At 41.1% G+C, this 22,439-nt stretch overlaps 1 protein-coding gene and 1 long non-coding RNA gene across 3 annotated transcripts; one reads left to right on the forward strand and one right to left on the reverse strand.

Moving 5' to 3' along the window:
- Window positions 1–10,021: 10,021 nt before the first annotated feature.
- LOC120289585 lies at window positions 10,022–10,786 on the forward strand. Its single transcript, XR_005547610.1, has 2 exons — window positions 10,022–10,203; window positions 10,327–10,786. It is a non-coding gene; the product is annotated as an uncharacterized LOC120289585 (long non-coding RNA).
- A 4,553-nt stretch (window positions 10,787–15,339) lies between these two features.
- On the reverse strand, window positions 15,340–18,104 carry LOC104433362 (cytochrome P450 CYP749A22). Of its 2 annotated transcripts, none has more exons than XM_010046075.3 (5): window positions 17,557–18,104; window positions 17,217–17,443; window positions 16,764–16,996; window positions 16,274–16,679; window positions 15,340–16,113 (listed from the first exon to the last, which is right to left on the reverse strand). In XM_010046075.3, exons 1-5 carry the CDS (start codon window positions 17,957–17,959, stop codon window positions 15,685–15,687), a joined length of 1,698 nt encoding a protein of 565 aa, XP_010044377.1. In that variant the 5' UTR covers window positions 17,960–18,104; the 3' UTR covers window positions 15,340–15,684. The 2 variants fall into 2 exon arrangements, with proteins under 2 accessions (XP_010044377.1, XP_010044378.1); XM_010046076.3 differs by having other exon boundaries at window positions 16,274–16,652; window positions 17,557–18,101.
- Window positions 18,105–22,439: the final 4,335 nt, after the last annotated feature.

The following is a 22,439-nucleotide window of genomic DNA, read 5'->3' on the forward strand; positions in this document are numbered from 1 at the left end:
AATTATATTAAGCCTTTAGGGCTTGACCTTAGGATTTCACTTATCCTTATAGGCAAATGCCATTGATTGCATCCTCTCGATATGACTTTGACTTCCTTTTAGCTTAGTTAGGATTGGCATTTATTTATCTCTTAGTGTTAGATGCTTATTTTCCCTTGCAATTTATTCAATACTTCATTTGGTTGTTGATTGTTATTTTAATGATTGAACAACCGCATGATCACCTCATATGTTAGTTGTTAAGTTTAAAATCAATCCAATTTGCTTGACAAAAATCTTTTTTGAAATGAACAATATTAGATACCGAATTAATACTAATTGATTAATTAGTGTAACAAAATCCCTGACCTTAGATTCTCTATATACGTAGGAAATGAGGTACACTCCTATACTTCACTTAGTTTTTAACCGACCCCAATAGGCTAGTGGTAACTCTTTATTATAAGATTATTATGAACACTCCAATGTCGCGGTATGAGCCAGAGAAAGCCCATGCCTAATCATGGGCCGCGGGCTTATTTTTTAGGCAATATCCCTAAATCTAAATATATTCCCTCCCCTAAAGGGTAGGTCGTGATAGTAGTTGCGTGGGAAAAGCATTTGTAAGAAGAATGCTGAAGAAAGAGAAATAGATAATTTTTTATATATTTTGATTACGTATTCTTTTAAATACATCGAAATATACAGAGAATTCATAATTATCTTTTCTACTTTGGTGCCAAGTGCACTTCACACCCAATGCACCTAAAAAACTTCTCCATTCTATTTCTTTCTACTTTGCATTCATGCATCCAAGCCAATTAATACATTCCCGTTGCTCGACAATGTTCAATCAAGTGCATCATTTCCGTCTAAGTAAGCAAAATGGTTGTGTTACGATGTCTCTGACATGTTGCTAAGTTGAGCTTTTCTTTTATACGGAGGTATTTTTTGATGCCGCAAAGACGCGTCTTCTCATAGTAAGTTTTCTCTCAGTAGTGCCTAGCTTATCCACTTGCTATAACCATGCCGATCATATCGGCCATGTTAAAGTTATTGTCCTGATAGCAAAGTTGACCACAAAGGACGCATACTGCTTGGCTTCAATTTCCCTTATTCTTGACCTCCCACTTCTCATTTCGAGAAGTTGACTACACCACCAGATTTGCCACTGTCAGACAATCAAAATATTAAAATCTTCTTGTCAATGGAAGTTGGAGCCATCACATGCCCCACCACGAGCCTTGTCACCTTGGATTTGTTAAGGTAAACTTAATTGAAGATTATTGTTCTGATTATTTTTGAAACTCAAGTTGATTTGTTTCATTTTAACTTGTGTTTGATTTATTTCAATTTAACTTGCCTTTGAGGGGGGATGTTAGCAATATTAGGATATTAAATGTCTTCTAGAGATATTGAAGATATTTTCTTTGATTTTCTACATCTATTTTGATTATGCATATTTCATTTCATTTCCTTTGATTTTATCTATGTAAGCCTATAAATAGCCTCTTTATGTATTATTTTCAATATATCGCAATATACTGAAAATTCCTAATTCTCTTTTATACTTTATATTTAACTCAACATATTGTTCATTTTATGGATTAGTGTCATGGGAATTTTCCGATTTGGATTAGGATAATCACTTTCATTCCATCAAATAGAGAATAATATTTTTATTTATCAAAACATAGAATGATATTTTTTTCTTAATAAGAAATATGGAATAAATTGTTCTCGAAACAACACGACAAACTCACGTGATAGAGGGATGAAGAAAGTAAGTCATCTCAATTATCTTGAACAATCTTTTGTTAGGATGGAGAAATATCAGTTGAAAATGAATCCTCTTAAATGTGCATTTAGCATAAGAGTTGGGAATTTTCTAGGACTTCTGATTAATAATAAAGGGATTGAGGTGGATAAGAATAAGGCTAAGGGTATACTAGAATTGTCTCCTCCGACTAGCAAGAAGCAGTTGCAAATGATAATCGGGAAAGTACATATTCTTAGAAGATTTATCACTAACTAGTCTGACAAAATAGATGTGTTTTCTCCTTTGTTGAAATTAAAAAATTAGGACGAATTCGTTTGAAGAGAGGAGTACCAACGTACTTTCAAAAGGACAAATGCATATTTGACTAGTCCTTGAGTGTTGATACCGTCAAAGATAGGCAGGCCTTTAAAACTTTATGTGTTGGCCACCGATACAACAATCAATAGTATGCTGGCACAAAAGAATGATGAAGGTAAAGAGCAGGTGGTGTATTATCTCAGCAAGATATTGAATGATGCCAAGAGCAGATATAAGGCGAGACTTGGCCATGAGCCGGCCCGAAGGCCAGTCATGAGTCAATTGGCCGTTCAAGGATCGGTAAACTAAGGTTTAGTTATAGAGTATTCGACCATGGAAAGGTTATTCGATCATAAAGATCGATCGTGGACGATCACGTACCATCACGGATCGACGAACGATCATGGCTTGATTTTGCCCAGTCAATGCACTAGTCGCAAGTGATTTCGTCCGATCATTGAACTAGTTGTAGACAACCATGAACTAATCCCATGCAACCATGAGTTGGTAAGAATCGATCAATTTCACATGATTACATGACAACCAATAATCGACCATAGATTGAATGAACTCAACGTGGTTCAATTTCGGACTGAGTAGGATTCATGGTGCAAAACCTTGGACTAGTCATAGGATTGGCTACAAGACTAGTCAGCAGGCCTAAGGATTGACCACATGACTGGCCAATTAGAATTAACCCACAAGCTAGCCCACGAATTGGTTAGAGGACCAACTAACTAGGCCAGGACCTAGCCAGCAAACCCCGTCGTGACTCCTTTTCTTGATAAAGGGGATTTGAACTTGGTTTGGCCAATCAAGCTGGATTGCGTCTGGCTTTGTTTGGGAATGGCTTAGGCATGAACCTCAGGCTAAATAAGGTTGTCGATCATAATCAAACTCAATTAATCCCTACCTAATGACAAGACCTTCAAAACTTAGATATTTTCCTAACGTGCATTCAATGCCTTTGGCTTATAGTTAATTAATGCACATTAACTAAGAGTGGACACTTGGCATGCATGAAAGGCTCTTGCCTTGGAAGACAAGTTTGAAACTTGGACTTTGGCTCATTAATGAGGAGACACCTAGGCCTTGGATTAGCCAAATCTTCCTAGAAATGAGTGTGAATGAGTGTGGGCGAGTGTGAACGCAATAAATGAAGATAATGAATGTAGAGGCTTATGTGTCCCAAGTGATTAATGAAGAAAGGGTGACTCATGACCTAAAAGAATAATGGCAAGTGATCTTACAAGCCAAGAAGGGCGTCACCTCTCCTTCATAAACTTGCCACCTTTGCTCTCCTAGGTTATGACTGCCAGTTTTTGAAACCGCTGGACTTTTCTTGTTTTCCAATTTTATAAGAACTCTTTGTGGTTCGAATTTGGAAACATTTCCTTCATGAAAGTTGTTCAAAATATCTTGACATGTAACACACTTAAATTTTAGATTTTTCTAAAGTGAAATGGTTGGGACAAATGCCCAATCATTTACCATCTTGAATCTGCTTAATGTAGTAAAAACAATTACCAGATTACCTTCTTGAATTTCTATAAAAAATTTCCTTTTGAATTTGGATATACTTCATTCACAAAAGTTTTAAATGACATTCATATCTACAACATATTAAAATTTCAAAGAGTTTTATGAAAAATTGGATTTCGAGATAGGTCTTTCTCCATAACCGTTGAATTTGCTCAACGGATGAATTGTTGGGTTATGTTCAGTGATCTAGTTCTCTTTCCACAAAACGAATTTTTCTAGCATTCCTTCATAAAAAAAAAAAAAAAAATTTGTTAATTAGATCTTCCCTACAACATATTAACATTTCATAATTTTTCAAACCTATTTGATAGGATAATGACATTGATTTCAGAAATTGCTTGAAACTATTTTTCACCCCAAGTATAAGAGAGTCACACGCCCAACTTGGAGGGTAAAGGGGTTGCACGCCCAACTTGATAAGCAAGCTAATTTGGAGTTTTCTTAGAATAAGATGATAATACATTAAATATCTTTGAATTCTAATTCTTCAATGCTAAGTTGAGGTGTCCCTTAAAGGAATAGGCCATAATGCCTCATAACCTAAAAACTTGGAGAGCAAGTTTGTGTGGTGAACATATCTAACCTAATGATTACTCAAAATCCAAACATTAAATGAGAGAGACTTAGTTATTGGCTTAGGTGTCCCCATAATAATTACATGTAATTATTCTATGATGACTCAACCCATTAGGTGGACCAATGGAAAGATGAGCAAGTGTCGCCCGAATAAACTAAACTTGCCACCCATCTCTTTAGCTTGCCACATTCTCAACCTAGATTGTCCACCTACATGAAGATGATTGGTCCATTTGAAAAGATCATCATGAGGGGTTTGCCTATAAATAGAGGCATTTCCCCTCCCCCCTCATTTCCACACCACCTCTTCCTCCTTCACTCTCTCGACCTCACCGTCGCCCTCTCTCTTTCTTGTGGTAGCGCCTCTCTTACCCATTTGCTCGCCTGCACATTGCTCAGTCACCTAGGCCGTCCCTTGAAGTATTGTAAGTAAAACTTACTAATATTTGGTTAGGATGTTGCATTACACTAATCCAAGCGTGTAGCGAGTTCTTAATTGAAATATTGTGACTATGTTCTTGCTTGAGATTCGTTGCGATTGCTTGGATCAGTTTAGATTTTGTTCCTTGATTGAGTTTGATTTTGGTTTGATTTGCTTTGGAAGAAGCCCATTTTGTGTGTGTATTTGATATTCTTTGGTTTTTGCTTTGATACAAACCTATTCGAAAAGCGTTTTTGTGAAACTTTACTATTTCCTTACAAAACTATATCCAACCGTTTTCACAAGTGCACATTCTAGTTTACGCCCCAAGCTTCAAAAAAGGGTTTTGTCGGCCTTGACGTATGTAGGATCACGACGAATTAGTCCACTTTTAGTCTTGATGAGTATCAAGGCATATCATTCCCGAGTCAACTTGGTACTAGGTCAGTGAATATGTCATGACGGGCCAGTCCTTTCATGGTCTCAGTGCAATCTCCCGAGCCAAGTCTGGTACTAGGTTAGTAAACATGTCATGATGGGCCGATCCTATCATAGTCTTGGTGCGATATCGAGGTATATCGGGTGCGTTTGGGAAGACTTTTGGGGAAAGCCTTTGGAAAAATGCAAAGGCCTTTGATTTAAAGGGGTTTTCCAAAATGCAAACGTGTTTGGTAAATTGTACTTTGAAAGTTCATTGTGAAATACCTTTGAGTAAAATAGTGTTTGGAAAGATTACATTTACAAAGGACTTTGGTGATTAATAAAAAAAAAATTATCAAAAAAAATGAAAGAGTTCACCGGCGGCTTCAAGTAACCCCCGAAGACGATCAGCAAGGGCCGCTTAGGGTCGGGCGACCTCACGGCGACCGGCATGACCAGATTTAGGTCACACTGAGGTCACGCGACCTCGTCGCGACCAGATCTGGTCGTCGGAGGTCGCGTGACCTCACGGCAACCAGATCTGGGTTGCACCGGTCACCGTGAGGTCGTGTGACCTCCGGCAACCCAAATCGGGTCCCGCTGAGGTTGCGCTACCTCGCGGCAACCAGATCGGGTCTCGCTTGAGGTCGTGCGACCTCGCGGCGATCAAATCTAGGTCGCACCAGTCGCCGTGAGGTTGCACGACCTCTGGCAACCTAGAGTTGGGTTGCGGCGACGCGACTCGAGGGCGGTCGCCGAGACTCGCGAGCGGTCGCCGCGACTCGCCGAGGTCACGCAATTGACTAGTGACGGTTGCTACGACCTCACCAACCTCGACCGTGACCTCACCGACCTCTCGAGCTCTCCTCTGATCAACCATGCCGCCGGAAAAGGAAGATGAACAATAGCATGTACAGTGACACAACGGCATTCCGAGAATGCTGAAAGCCCAAGGTAGCCTAAGACTTGCCTTGGGCTTTCAGGCTTGCAAATGCCAGCTTTGCCTCAATGCCCCTTGGAAAATAGGTCCCAAACACCTTCAATTTGGCCTAAAGGCTTTTAGCCCCCCAGAGCCCCTTGGAAAGCAGTTTCCAAACGCACTCATCGCTCTCGAGCCAAGTTGGGTGTTAGATCAGTGCTCAACCATGTCAAATCAAGTCGTGATCCTTGATTCGCGCTCGACATGCTTAACGTCTTGGTTTCGGTAAGTCATTTCATACACTTATGCATGGCATGCCTTCAGGCCCCTAAAGTAAAAGTGAAGATAAGAATCGGATTATAATGCTTGATGCATGATCACACGATGGACTAATTTCTAACCGTCAATTGATGAATTTCGCGATGTTGCCCGACGTACTCATTGTCGGAGGATCGCTGTCACCCTTAGATTAAGGGACATTGCCCGATAAAGTTTGGATGCCCAATGGATGCATAGTCAGACGATCGCCATCACCCTTGGATTATGGGACATTGCCTGATGGATTTCGGATGCTCAATGGATTCTGGAAAAGTCAATAGATTTCGGTTGTTAATGAATGAACATTGTTCATGAGTTCATCACATTATGAAAGGGATTTTGGTTATGCTTGCATATTATTAAGGCATGAGTTCCTTATACTTTGGAATGGATCTTGTTTATGCTTGTATAATCTTGAGTGGGGCGTGAGTTCTTCATGTTGTGGCTGAATATTGGTTTATGCTTAAATAATGTTGATTGATGATTTCTCATGTTTCATCTAAGATAAAACTTTTGTTTTGCTATTGATCTATCATTGACTAATATTTTAGATGAGTCATATGCTTGTTGATAGGCGAGACATCCTCCTACTCGGAAATTAGTGGGTTTTACTTGTCAAGTATAACTAACCCCGTTATTTTTCAGAATTGTTGGCATTGAGGTCTCCCACTAGTGCCGGAGTTGCACTTTTGCTAGAGGAGCTAAGGCTTACCTGGTCTTTGGAGCGTAGAAAATGTAGTTGTTGTAAATAGAACGGTTTGTGACAAAGGGGCTGTAAATATATTGATGTAATTATATATCTGCAAGTGGTTGTTTTCCTAGCTGTTTATTGTTGTTCGGGTGTTATTTGTAATGCTTTCGTGGCGAAGTCCAACACAAGTGCCATAACTTGGCACGGGGGACACTTAAGTGCCATAACTTCAAAACGGTACACTTAAGTGCCACTTTTTTTTCTAGTGGGACACTTAAGTGCCACCTCCGGCGACCATTGCCGGAAATCCTACGTGGCAATATTTTATTATTATTTTTTGCTTACGTGGCTCGCCGAAGCTCCAAATCAGCATAAAAATTAAAAAAATTAAAAAGAAAATTTTAATTTTAAAAAAAAATTAAAATTAAAAAAAGAAAATTTTAAAAATTTTAATTATAAAAATTTAAAATTTAAAAAAAATTAAAAAGGGGGGGTCGAGCGGGGGGAGGGCTGAGCCCTCGCCGGCGCCACCTCCCCGCCGTCGCCGGGAAGGGCCGGCGATGGAGGGGCGAGGGTCGGCCGGGGTCGCCGGCCCCCGCCGACCGGCGGCGCCCGCGAGCCCTCACCCCAGATCTGGGTGAGGGTCGCGCCCAGCGACCCCGGCCGACCCTCCCCACTCCGTCACCGGCCCTTCTCGGCGGCGGGGGAGGCGCGAGGGCCCGCGACCCCTTGCCGGATTTGGGCGGGTCGCGGCCCGCGCCCGATCTAGGGCGAGGGTCGCGGCCCTCGCCATCCGGCGAGGGCTCGCGGGCCTCGCCGCCTCCCCGCCGCCGGAAGGGTCGGCGACGGAGTGGGGAGGGTCGGCCGGGGTCGCGGGCCCCGGCCGGGGCCGGCGAGGCCGGCCCGGCCGACCGGCGGCGGGCTGCGAGCCTCGCCGGATCGCGGCGAGGGCCACGCCGGCCGACCGGCGGCAAGGGCCCCGCGAGCCTCGCCCGGATCTGGGGCGAGGGTCGTGGCCCTCGCCGCGATCCGGCGGGCTCGCGGCCCTCGCCGTCGGTCGGCGAGGGGCGGCGACCCTAGCCGACTCTCCCCCTCTGTCGCCAGCCCTTCCGGCGACGGCGGGAGGCGGCGGCGGGCTCACCCTCGGCCGCCCATTCGAGCTCCCCTTTTTTTAAAAATTTTCTTAATTTTTAAAACTTTTAAATTTTTCTTAATTTTTAAATTTTTCTTAATTTTTTTAAATTTTTGAATACTTTATAATTTAATTAATTTTTATATTATTATTTACACGTAGACATGAAACGGCGTCATTTTTGCGTTTTCTCCGCCACGTCGGTGCAAAACAACGCCGTTTTGAACTAAACTCGCCGGAAAATTGTCACGTCAGCCATTTGGCCGGATTTTCGCGGAGTGGCACTTAAGTGTCCCATTTTACTCCGATGATGGCACTTAAGTGTACCATTTTAAAGTTATGGCACTTAAGTGTCCCTCCGTGCCAAGTTATGGCACTCCAGGTGTTCTCACCTCTGCTTTCGCATGTGCTTAATGAAAATATAAAAAGAACAAGACGGCCATGTGCTTGGGATGTCACGAAAATAACCACCGCTACTCGTGACCTTGTGGATGGAGTCGAGGTTGTTACAAGAACAAACCCATGTTTGTCAACATCTCAAAGATGTCTCTCCCCTCAACATAGCTGCTCCCAAATGCTGTCCTCGAAATCACATCGGATGTCGTTAACTTGAATTCTTCTTACACATCAATCTCTTTGCCATCTTGTTGCTTCCATTTCTCAAGCATCATATGAACACTCTCCACCATTACCGTAACCATGTTCTACACTTCGATTAGTTTCGTAAATGAAACATGATGATAGCGATTGCCTCTAAATTAATAAGCTCTCCTACGTAACGCAGTGCACCAACTTTACTTAATAGAGTGGTCCGAACTGCCAAGTCAACGTGGTCTTAGATCACTCGGGAAGCGACACGTGGAGCCATGTAAAAGTGTGGGGCCAGCTCGCGCGAACGAATTTCTGCACGAAATGTGATTTTCTCTCTCTTAATAGCTAGACAGTAGCCCTGCCCTCTCTCTGCTCTCTCCCTCTCTCTTCTGCTCTGCACCCATTTAATTCTCTCTCATATTCTCTCTCCTCTTCGTTCTCTCCTCCAAAGGAAGGAGAAATGCAAATCCTCTAGCAAATTTTGAATCTTTGTCAGATTTTGCTACTCCGGGTTACTTGGTATTTGTCAAGGCTACGCATGACAATGCTTTTGTTCCGGGAAGAGTTTTTTCAGAAATGGTTCTTTTCTATTTCGCTCCAGGGGAATAATTTTTGAGTAAAAGAACCCGTTTGGTAACGACACAAAATTTCTACTCTTGGAATAGAAAAAGAATAGAAATGCGTTTGGTAACGTAATAATTTCTTTTTGTATTTATTCATTTTTTATTCTTGCCGAGCCGTCGCCACCGCCCGCCCGCCGGTCGCGGCCGGAGTGATCGGCGGGCGGCGCCGGAGATGGTGGCGGCCGGCCGGTGACCGGCGACCGACGGCGGCGGCGGCGGCGACCGGGCGGCGGGAAGGTCGGTCAACCTCCTCGGCCGGCGCGGCGGTCGGTCCGCCTCCGGCGATCGGTGGCGGCGACGGCCGGTCGGCCTCCCGGCGGCCGGTGGCGGCAGGGCGGCGGCCGGCGGCGGCACGTCGTCGGCCTCCGGCGGCCGGCGGTCGGCGGCGGCGGCGTCGGCGGCGGTCGACGGCGGCGGCGGCGGCGATCGGCCCGGCAAGCGGCCGCGGGGAGCGACGACGGGTAGTGGTCAACGGCGGTCAATGGCGGTTAGCAAGAGAAGAATAAAAGAAAAAAATATTCACTTATTTCTTAAACTTATTCCAGGAACAAGAAGCAACTTTTTTACTTCTCATTTCTATTCCAAACCATTCCTCAAATGGCTAACTTTTTGTTAGAACAAAAACTAACTCTTAGTTATCAAACGGTTTATTCTTTTTTTTTTGTTACGGGGAAGAAAGAATAGAAATAGTTGGGCTGGGGATGGTTACCATGCGCAGCCCAAGTGGCCATTGCCTGCTGTCACCGACGAAGCACATTAAGGCTGCCCCCTGTGCAGCGGCGTGGGACGGTGAAGCTGAACGGGGCGGCATTACCGAAAGGAAGTGAGGTAGAGGCCGAGGGGCGTGCAACCGCCCTCGACAAGAGCTTTGGGTTCTCGAAGTTTTTCAGGAGCATGTACGGCTTGGGAAAGAGGTTGGGACTTGGGAGAGTGCATCTTCATTATACTTTCTATTCAAGATCCATGATGGCTCGATTTTGATAAAACCGTCTTGGATGTCACGCCAACGATGGCATTTTTTTTTAACTTCACTGCAGAGATCCGAAGCATGCGATTAGCCCTTCATGTTTCCATCCGCGGAGAAGATGCGGAGATGCGAAGAGGGGCGCTGCGGGGGCGTCGGGGAGAGCGAGGTACGTGGAAGATCAGCTGAGACTGGTGGGATGTGTGTATGAGTGCGGGGATGACGGCGACGGCGACGACAACAATGGGAATGTCGGATTTCTAGAGAGTCGTCGAAGTCCTCTCCTCGCTTGAGTTTATCTTCTTTTTTTTGGTATAAAATCTCGCTTGAGTTTGACTGGTAGATGGGATTCGATCTGTTTGACTGGTGGATGGGATTCGATCTGGTGGGATTTTCTTTCTTTCTTTTCTTTTTAGTTATTTCGATTTTGTTTCGTTCGGCCATGAATTTACTTATGTACATGACGAAATGCCGATTAACAGTGGGTAATCACCAAAAAAAAAAAAAAAAAAGCGAGATTGCCTTTCGATCAAGCGGCTCTTTCTTTGTTCTATTTCGCTTTTCTCTTTTCATTGATTGGATGTAAAATGCAATTTCGACCATTCTAGAGCTTTTGACTTCGAATCTTTTGTTCTCTCTTGCTGTCTTCAAAGTCCAACGTCGTCCATAAACAGAAATAACAGACGCTCGCAGAATTCTTGCTCTATGTGGTCACCGTGCATTGCTCAGTTTGGAAACTTCCACAGTTCACTCGCCCCCGAGGGAGCTAAGACGCAATGCAAACATGACAAATTTGTTCTTAACCGATAGGAACTAGGAGATGATACTTAAAAATTGAGGGCGACCATTGAACGCTCGAAAGGGATCCTAATGTGATTCAACACCCCACTTAAATTGGAACCGAACTCGTACTTGCTCTCCAAGAAGTTCGAGAACCCGAAGCTCTTGGGGAGGGCTGTCACCGGCCCCTTGGCCTCTGCCTCATTCTTTTTGGGTATCGCCGCCGCGTTCAGCTTCACTGTCCTGCGCCGCTGCACGAGGGGCTTCCTTAATGTGCTTCGTCGGTGACAGCAGGCCAACGGCCGCTTGACGAACGCCAAGAAACATGGGGTAGCAAAATCTAGCAAAGATTCAAAATTCGAAAGCGTTCGCCGCAGAGGAAAGAGGGTTTGGTTTTCCTCTTCATTCTCCAGAGAAGGAAAGAACTATGAAGAGGAGAGAAAATTTAAGAGAAGGAAATAAATGCGTGTAGAGCTGGAGAGAGAGTATGCGGCACGAGAGAGAGAGAGAGAGAGAGAGAGAGAGCAGCGAGAGGGCTAGCGTGTGCAGGGCCTGTAGGCCAGGTGAAAAAGAAAGAAAATTATTTTTGTGCAAAAATTCGAAGGCCCCACACCTCCACGTGTTGCTTCCTGAGTGGTCTGAGACCATGCTAACCTAGCACTCCCGGGACCACCTAATATTGTCTCCTAGTGGTTGCTGGGGAAAATCAATTGTATATGTATATTTTTTGATTTACTCTTATTTCTTCTATATAAGTCTATAAATAGGCTGTTTATGTACTCTTTTTAATATATCGAAACTTACAAAAAAATTCATAATTCTCTTTTCTATTTTGTATTAAACTTCGCAATCTAAGTGCACTTCGCACCCGGTGTCCCAAGGAATTTCTCTATTCTATGTTTTTTTTTCTTCCTGCTTTGCACTTATGCATCCAAGCAAATAAATCCATCCCCACTACTCGACATTGTTCGGCCAAGTGCATCATTCTCATCTGAGTAAGCGCCACAGTGGTTGCGTTACAATGTCTTTGACATGTGGCTAAGTTGAGCTTTTTTCTTCTGTGTTGAGGTATTTTTCAATGCTGCAAAGATGCGTTATCTACTTACTATAACCACGTCAGCCATTTTGGCTGCGTTTAAGTTACTATCCCGATGACAAAGTTAATTGCAAAGGACTCATGCTACTTGGCTTCAATTTTTCTGATTTTCAATTTCACTTCTTGTTTCGAGAAGTCGACTACACCACCAAATTCGCTGCTGTTTGACAATCAACATATTAAAATCTTCTTGTCAGCAAAAGTTGCAGCCATCACATGCCCCACCACACGCTGCCTCGCTTGGATCTAGCTAATTTTAATTGAAGATTTTGTGTCATTGTTCAGATTATTTTTCAAACTCAAGTTGATTTGTTTCAACTTAACGTGCATTTAAGGGGGGATGTTAACAATATTGGGATATTAAATATCTTTTAAAGATATTAAGATATTTTCTCTAATATTCTATATCTATTTTGATTATGCATATATAATTTGATTTCCTTTGATTTTCTCTATGTAAGGCTATAAATAGACTCTTTATGTACTCTTTTCAATATATCGAAATATATAGAAAATTCCTAATTCTCTTTTCTACTTATATTTAACTCAACATATTGTTCATTTTATAGATTAGAGTCATAAGAGTTTTCTGATTTGGTTTAGGATAATCACTTTCATTCCATCAAATAGAGAATAATCTCTCTCTCTTTTTTTTAAATCAACCCGTAGAATGATATTCTTTTTCTTAATAAAAAAAATGGAATAAATTGCTTTCGGAACGACATAACAAATCCACATAATATATGGAAAAATGGTTATGATTTTTGTATTAGAGATGCTGAATAGAAATGATCAATCGTTTTGAAGATTGCCTTCTAGACGATTTATTGCTTTTATTATATAATGTTCATGCAGATATCCAAATCTATAGAGAGCATTTATTTTTTTAGAATTGTGGGTCAAAAAGATTAAGCCACATGATAGATATACACAAAATTTATTGAGATGCACCACAAAAGTCTGGATCACTTCAAGGGATCACCAAGAAGGAGCCAAGTCCAAATCCATTAACACATCTAGTTAGACCCAGGTTCATTCAAAAGTCTAAACCAACGAGTTATATTTCAATTAGGATATATTAACAGCTCCTCAATTCAGCACATCCCCTATGTAAGAATTCTTTTGCCTAACATCCTCACATATGCATCTCAATAGATCCTCACCTCACATTTTGGCCTCCTGTGTTAGGCTCCCTCCCTTTATTCCTAGCATCCTTCTTCGCCATTGTCATAACTCGAACTTCAGATTCTACCTCAATCATCTTGACTTAGACAAGTTCAAAGGGAAGTTAGGGAACACCATCCACCAACTCGATTAGGAAGTCACATATAAGATTTCTTCATTGAGATATTCATCAAGTATTAATAAATATAGGGAGGGGGCCACCAATCAATTATCGACTCTAATACCATTTGTTAGATTAAACCAATAGAAAGCCAACAACTGCACATGAGGAGATTTTAGCTGCATAACTTTTATTAAGGTTCGAAAACTTTGACCCAAATTCAACCTTCCTCAAAAGCCCCTTTGAATGGTGCGATGTGATGATTTCCTCTGAGAGCATTACAACAATAACATTTTTGTCCTTTAGATCGTCAACCATCTTTCGATTTGGCCAATTCAAAGTGACACGAACGGAGGGTCATCGGATCAAGGTGATATCAAGTGTTTCACTGAGCAAAAAGATAAGATATAACAAATCCCCACCCCCAAATTAATACTTTATTTTATTCAATCCTATTATAGTACTTGTCTTGGTGACTGCCCATAGCCTAATATTTTAATTGTGGCAACAAAAATGTCATCTCTTCTTAATAGATTGGGGTACATTAATATATGGGCCCCTTTTTTCCACCCCTATATTGACTGTATCCACACCCCAATGTAGTAAAATGACAAAAATACTTAAACAGAAATAGAAAAATATCTACTACTTCGCCCATGTTCAACAACTCTTTTCTTGGCAGCGTTTATAAAAGAAGAAAATATCTACTAGTTTTGCCTCTAGCATTTGCTTCCTGCCATTTCTTCTTTTCCAGATAGAGTTTATACTAATGAGGACCAGAGGGCATCCATAGTTTTACAACAAACTTGAACCATTTCAAGGAAATCTATTTGCAAGTGTTGATCGATTCTTACCTAATCTCTTTTGTTCATCTTAAATCCAAGAAGAAAATTTACAGTCCCCATCAAAAACTATTTAGATAAATAGTAGGTCTACTTTGCACACAAGCTAATTCCATTCATCACAATCCCAATTATTTTTACTTGTTTCTCTTATTTTGATCCTATGTTCCCCGTGGACCAAGCACAAGAAGGAGTTCAAGTTCCACACTGTGGCAGCTAACAGGACTGCCGGTAAGTGGCCTACATCTGGATCAAGGTTGTTGTGGTGTTGTCGGTGATCAAGCTCTGTGAAACCTAGCTCAACAACTGCGCTTCCTAGGTCCATGGCATGGTGGATATTGGGATCTTGCGTAAGTTCTTCGCCACAAGGTCTAATTGGTTCGGCATTCTCTAGGTGGGGATCTTGTTGTCCATCTTCGTCAACATAGACCGTCTCCTACATGGACTTCACTAACATCGTCATGTTGGTGAACTTCTTGTACAACCTTGGGATGCTGCTCAAGTTCGCAACATTTGTGTGGCTGCGAAGGAAGCTACCGATGGTGGAGCAGCCTATCGGGTCCGATTGAGCGTGCCTGGCTGCTGGTCACGTGCTTGATATTGTCCGCATCGGTGGTCAGCGATCGTGACCAAGGTTGCGCACGTGGTGAGTGGACTAATGACACTGGGTAGCATTGGGTGGTTCTTCTTAATGAAGCTCTGAAAGTCTAGGAAGATTTTCAAGTTTAGCTTCAACAATGTTGAAGTTGCCGAAGACTAAACACAGTCCAAGGTTCTTCTTCTTCTTCTTCTTCTTCTTCTTCTTCTTCTTCTTCTTCTTTGGGATCGGGAAACACACTCCAATTAGGGCGTGCAATTTTGTGATTAGTGTCGCATTTTGATGAACGTGGTCATTTCATCTTTTTTATCTAATTTGTCCATCTCAACTTGAATATCTCTTACTTGACCAAAACAAAGGAAGAACAACAGTAGTATTAATGTGCGGTTTTTGTTGTGTCGTTTTATTTCATTAGGGTTTCAATGGAGCCAATAGAAGAGGCGTAGCCCTAACATACTATGAAAAAGAAAAAATGAATAAAATAATCAACCGATCAATTTCTTGTCGCGCACCTGCTTCCATTTTTCTTGTCCTCGTCTCTGACATTTTCACAGGTCGGGATGGAGCCCAACAAATTCTATATACTAGCAAATATATGTTGGCACTCATCTCTGTGCATATATAGCGTACTACACGGTAAATGAAGGATGCACCAAACCCCAATATTTTTATGCTGATTAAGAACGATGATATGCTGATCATCGGCATCCCCCTGGCCCCTTTTACTGTTTGACAAATCCTAGAAGCACAACACTGGACATTGAAGTATGAAGGCATCAATGGACAACATTTTACAGACTTAGACATTATTCATATGCTGGTGAACCAAGCTACAGTGGTTGAAATATGACTTGAAGTCCATGCTTCGGGCCAATTGTGAGGACTTGAACTGGACAGTGGACATAAGCAGGGGACAATTTGAAAGCATAGCGTTGCAGAATCATCGAAAGGATGATCTTCACCTCATGTGTTGCGAAGTTCATACCTGCACAGATTCGGGGACCAAAACTGAAGGGAATGAACACGACTGGGTTGTTGTTGGTGGCTCTAGCAATGCCTTCTGCGAATCGCTCTGGTTTGAAGAGAAGCACGTCTTCTCCCCAGATTTTGGGGTCATGGTGAAGCTTGAGATTTCCTATTATGATGTGAATATTGGTGGGAAGAAGAAGTTTTCCCAACCTAAGTTGTTGCTCAACTTGCCTCGACATCCCAATGACGGGAGGGTATAATCGCAGAGTTTCATTAATAATCATGCTCATCTGCACAAACAAAGAAATTATGGCAATTAGGCATCATGTTCATCATCTTGGCCAATCTAATTAAAGAAATTCTAGATAAGGCCATCCGCACTTATTTTTGTGAGATTGAACTTATTTTGTTCAACCAAATTAACCCCACACCCAGAATCCATATTCATACCGTCTTTAATTTTGCAATACCATCAGAGTCGGGATCATTGTTTCCAAACACATGGAGAACCTCCTTTCTTGCTTTCTCTTGCCAATTAGGGTGCGCCGCTAGGAGGAACACAACCCATGTCATCAATGCATTGGTGGTTTCTTGTCCGGCAAGGTAGAATGTCTTGCATTCATCCACTAGATCATCAATCGTGATTTTCTTGCTATTGTCCATGCCACGAGAAGCCTTCACAAGCTGTCCTAGGAAATCATTCCCGACGTCAGCTGCCTCACCGGTCTTCACCTTCTCTTCCCTTTTCTTGACTATCCCCAATATAGCGTCGTATATTCCTTTCTGGAGCTTCTCCGCTTCGATTTCATCTGCCGTCTTCCAAAACTTACTGAGAAGTATTCCAAGAGAGATTCCCCTAGCTTTTTAGGCTCATCAACTAAACAAAGATCATCCTAAAAAATTGCCACAAACAATTTGTTCTTAGGAAAATGAGGCATACCTTAATCCTGGGAACCTTACATGATGAAGATTTTTGGTTAATAACACACCCAATCTTGTCAACATCTGGAAAATATTCCTGCCTTCTATGTAGCTGCTTCCAAATGCCGTTTTTGAAATCACTTCGCATGTTAATAACTTAAAATCTTCAAACACGTCAATCTCTTTCCCTTCTTGATGCTTCCACCTCGCTAGCATCACATGAATGGTGTCCACCATCATGGGAACCATATTCTACAATTTAATATCAACACCCACAAGATTAGTAGAATCTAAATATGTTAGTATAATCTCATTTCAGAGAACCATTCTCCTTTCTCGTCATCTTCTTAACAATTCCATTAATTCGATCTCGAAATGTGCATTCAGCACTTATTAATTGCATGAACTTTTATTAAAATTGAGATTGTTGAAGTAATGAGCTTGGAGCAGTTTACTATCAAATCTTAATTACCTTCAAGCTTTCCCCATGGAAAGCATGATTAGCAAGTTTACGCTGTTTTGCCCATTTTTCTTCGTTGTTAGTGGTCGCAAGCCCATCCCCTAAAAGCTTCTTGACGAAGTCCGTAGCTGGTGTTTTTGGATATGTTTTGTCTCTATTAACTAATACCTCTTTGATCAGTTCTGGTTCTGTAATGACCAGCTGAGCTTGAGTCCCATGCCAACTTAAGTAATTTCTCCCTACAAAAGATCCAATCAACAATTTAAGGTCAGATCATCCAACATCGGTTTTCATTAGGGACATTAAGTAGAGCATAAAATTGAAACTAAAACGTAGGACTTAATTCATTTACCGTATGTGTTAGTCCATGTGTGGATTTCAGGCTGAATCTTGGGGAATATGTCATGAGAGAGGTTATTCATTGGTATGTCCCTAACCTGCGTGATCATCTTGAATGATTCCTTGCTACTTCCGTGGACGAACTTGTAAGGGGGACCTCTAATTCCCTGCTCATTCAGTATCCTCTGTATCCTATGTGGTTTCCACCATAACTTGTACCAGAGTTTGGCAAGAGACAAGAAGAAAAATAGGAACAGGGAGCTCAAGAGGATGAGCACTTGCATGGTTTCTTTCCAAGCTAGAAAGGGAAGGAAGTGGAGGAAACTAGATATCCAAATCTCGGATTGTGAAGTGATGATGATCAAGCTTTTAATGGCTTCAACCGGAGAAATTTGATAGCCGGGTGATAAGGTCATGCTCAAAATGACAGCCTTTCGGCATTGATTGATAGGGACGGCTTATACTAACATTAAAAATGTTGGATCTGCCGACTCTAGGAGATTCCAAGAAATCATCCCTCAAGACAATCAAAGCGACATGATAAAGCTTCCTTGTGGGCTAGAATGTTTCCGTCTGTGAAGTTGTCCTTTACACAGGCAAAAGTTGAGTCCCATTTCTCTTCGTCCTTTTACGGCTTAAATAAGAGCGGCCTTATTTTGTCTTTCTCATGTGACTTGTATGTTGGTATGTTTTGCTAAAATTATTTTCTAATATTTTGATAGGGACGGCTTATACTAACATTAAAAATGTCGAATCTGCTGGCTCTAGGAAATTCCAAGAAATTATCCCTCAAGACAATCAAAGCGACATGATAAAGCTTCCTTGTGGGCTAGAATGTTTTCATCTGTGAAGTTGTCCTTTACACATGCAGAAGTTGAGTCCCATTTCTCTTCATCCTTTTACGGCTTAAATAAGAGCGGCCTTATTTTGTCTTTCTCATGTGACTTGTAGGTTGGTATGTTTCACTAAATATATTTTCTAATATTTTGATAGGGACGGCTTATACTAACATTAAAAATGTTGAATCTGCCGACTCTAGGAAATTCCAAGAAATCATCCCTCAAGACAATCAAAGCGACATGATAAAGCTTCCTCGTGGGCTAGAATGTTTCCGTCTGTGAAGTTGTCCTTTACACAGGCAGAAGTTGAGTCCCATTTCTCTTTGTCCTTTTATGGCTTAAACAAGAGCGGCCTTATTTTGTCTCTCTCATGTGACTTGTAGGTTGGTATGTTTTGCTAAAAAGAATGATTTAGAAAATATTTTCCTAAAAACAATCACTTGTATCACTTATGAAATTAAATAAACAAAAATGTTTAGATATAAATTACTACTGATAATGAAAATATTTTTAATTGACTAATTATTTTTTTGCATGAAAAAGGGCTAAAGCTGAATACAAAAATTTAACATTGTAAATCTATTATCCCTATTTTATCATATAATAAAACATGAAGTAAACTTATAAGAGGGAATAAAAAGAAACTAGTACCCAAGTGCTCTTCAATTTTAATATTAGCAAGTTAGTTAGCAAAGTGATTTCTTTCCTAAAAGTTTATATTACACTTAATAGTCAAAGTGAGTGGATATCTTTAAGCAAAGTAGGGCTAGCATTATCTATCATAAACTTTGAACTAAGAAGATCAGTCATGGCTTTACAGTCAATCTTAATAATGATCTTATAAAATCCAAGTTGTTTTGCGAAATAGAGTTCCAACCACAAAGACCAAAGTTTTGCTTATATCGATGAATATATTCCTACATGGCAAAATCACCAATCCAGTCACTCCCTTTATTTCTAAGTAAATGTGTTCCAAATCATTTATTTCTACTGAAGGAGGAAGAAATGCCAATTGATCAAAATTGAATAAAAAGAAGAAACTTATAGTGTTGATTGAATCTTGAAATGTATTTCCAAGAGAAAGACAAACCTTCAATTATCAAGTTCCACCGCTCAAGAAATCCACATTTAATTGGATTTTGAACAAATGAAAATTCTTCAAATGGGTCAGGTTATATATATAAATTCAAGACATAATTTAACATAGATTTCGATGCCTTAATTTAAAAATATATTTGTTAAATTAGTTTTTATATTTAATCATTGGATTTATCAAAATATGTATTGACAATGATCAATTGGACCAACCTTAGTGTCAACTAACTAAAATTAGACGGGTGGTAAGCTCGCCCAAGTTATATTAATAATGTCTATGTCATATTTGCTCTGGTGCTCACCACATGAAACTTCACTTTTGTCTTGTGTACGTCAAGTGACATGACATATAGCATAGTTTTGCCACATGGCACACATTCGATCATTAAACTTTTAGCTTAATAATTGGTCATATGCTCGTTTTTATTGCTTGTTGGATTTAAATTTCACAAAATAAATAAATGAAAATTCTGAAGATTTTTCTCTTATTGACTTTTAAACTGGAAAGTGAAGAATAAATTAGAGAAAGCATTTTCTATTATACTCTATCATCTCTCAATTCTGATATTTAGTTTATATTGAGTTTAAATATTAGAAAATGGATAAGAGAAAGTATATCAAGAACTTTTTAGCAAGCTTAAACGAAAAAGGACAAATTAGAGAACATATTTTAAATTATATTCTTCACTAATATGGCTTCTTTTCAATTTACTTTCTTCACTGTACTTGTAACCAGCCAAAACTTTGGGCCAAAGATAAAGTTATGAATAAAAATTGGGCTGATACCTGCCTCGTGCCAAAAGGTCAAGGAAGTTGGTGACCTAATGCCAATTATCAATATGTAATTATAATTTGACTAATCAGGAGCAATCACAAGGATCGAAAGCTCGTTCTATCCTACGGATAGGTAGGCACTATTAATTCTGGGGAGTTTCTATCAAGAGTTTCTTGAGAATTAAAGGACTTCAAAAACACGACCTGTTGAATTTAGGTCATCAAGACCTCTATCAAGTATTTTAAATCTTCATGACTTCTGAAACAGATCAGTCAGAGCTTACCTCATTTTTAGGAACACTCGACCATCTCAGGATTGATTGACTCTTTTCGTTTGATACCAAAGTCTCTAGTTCTTTCGCTTCCTCGTATTACAGGTTTATTTGTCCAATACTTTGTGTCTCGAGTGCAATTAGATTTTGTTGAATTTGACTGCCCAAGGGTTTACCGGTGCAAGAACTTGGAATCTCTAAGGTTGGAAATTCAATCTTGATTACCTTAGTAGGGATCAAATCCCATATTCTTCATCACCAAGGTCGAAAGTTCAAAACCGCAGTTGCTAATGTTATAAGAGGAGGGCCATGGTGTTAGGGTCCTATGCTAGTCTCCCCCGAGATATTGGAGTCCAGCCTTTCGCTGCCGTCCGGACACAGGGGCCCTTGGTGGAGTCTTCGGTTACCAAAAAAAAAAAAATCCCATATTTTTTGGTTGTCAATATGATCTAAATAGACATGATAATTGGTTTGACAACTTGTTATTTCTAATAGGATGAAAGCATATCCAGCCGGCCTAACCAAGCAAAGGGGCCTGCCTTCATAGGCCCACTTTTATTTTATTTTTTTAATCATGAACTTTAGTTTGTCTTTTCTTTAATCATCGACCAATCCATCTAAAGAACTTTTACAGTCAATACAGATATGGTCCATGTTGGGCCTTAGCGGATTCCCTAAAATGGATTCGACACTAAATCGAACCCCTAAAACGAATGCGGAAGACGAGCCCAAGAAGAACATGTATCACCGATCAAAGACACGCCACGGAATCGAGCGTACCTTATTGTCCACAAATTAAACACCAATCGTGGAAGTTCGAGGAAGAATCTGATCCCGGTCTACCAAGGAGCATACTATTGGTTCAAGGGGGGAGAAAAGTTACGTTAGTTTTGGGAGAGGGAGAAAAGAAAAGCGTACGTTCAACCAAAAGGTGTGTTCTCTTTTTCTTTTCTCCCCTTAAATACGTATTCTCCAAAAGACACATCCCCTCGACGTAACACCCCTTCCTATCTCAACCCTTCATCAATGGGCCCTTATATTACGGGCCGGGCTTTTAGGCTCAACATGGGCGGATGGGCCCACTTAGGCCCATCAACATATAAATAAAACCATCAGTCCAGTTCCAAATGTGCTTGCTTATGCGTTGATGACGCCGGATCAGCCGCTCCAGGGGTCACCAATCTGAACCGCACGGGGATAAGGCACACGGCGCTTTCGAACTTCTGCAAGCCTCTCCACAGCTTCTGGACCACGTCACCATCTCGACCACCTTTACTTTCTTCAGCTGCATCTTGCTCGCAACCTTGGTCATCCTGGATGTCATGTGGCTGGCCAAATACTAACTCATCAGCTCCCCATATTCTCCTTCCTTTGTTGAAACGGTAGCTTATTTTGCTTTGCACGCCTCTCGAACGACCGAATCGGCCAAAGCGATCTTTCCTTGGGAAGCATATGTACTTTCGTGGAGCTATCTCTCTTGGTAAATTTTATTGTTCTTGCTTGTTTTGTGCGAACGATGAAACTACAGTTATGGGTGATCGAGCATTTTTGTATACAAGTGGACCTTCGTATCACCGACCAGCACATATTAGGTTGTAACACAGGCACAGGGACAAACTCCCTAAAAATGCATCTTCTCCGGCCACTGAGAGCAATTTTTTAATTTTTTAATTTTTTTATAGTCAGAACTGAGAGCAATGTTAGGGTATAAAGATCATACGCAATTGCTTTACAAAGAACGCGGTAACCTGAAATGAAAATTTAAATAAGGGGGTGATACTCAAGCATTCAGAGGAATATGATATCATTTTATTACAAACTAGTAGTAGCTCGGGAAAAAGCAATCGGGAAAGTCGAGATCAAGCAAGCAAAGTCGTGAAAGCTTATGATGGCAGAGGAAAGTAACTTTCGTTCCA

This window comes from Eucalyptus grandis, chromosome 2 (genome assembly GCF_016545825.1).
Source record: "Eucalyptus grandis isolate ANBG69807.140 chromosome 2, ASM1654582v1, whole genome shotgun sequence".
In the NCBI taxonomy this organism is placed as follows: domain Eukaryota; kingdom Viridiplantae; phylum Streptophyta; class Magnoliopsida; order Myrtales; family Myrtaceae; genus Eucalyptus; species Eucalyptus grandis.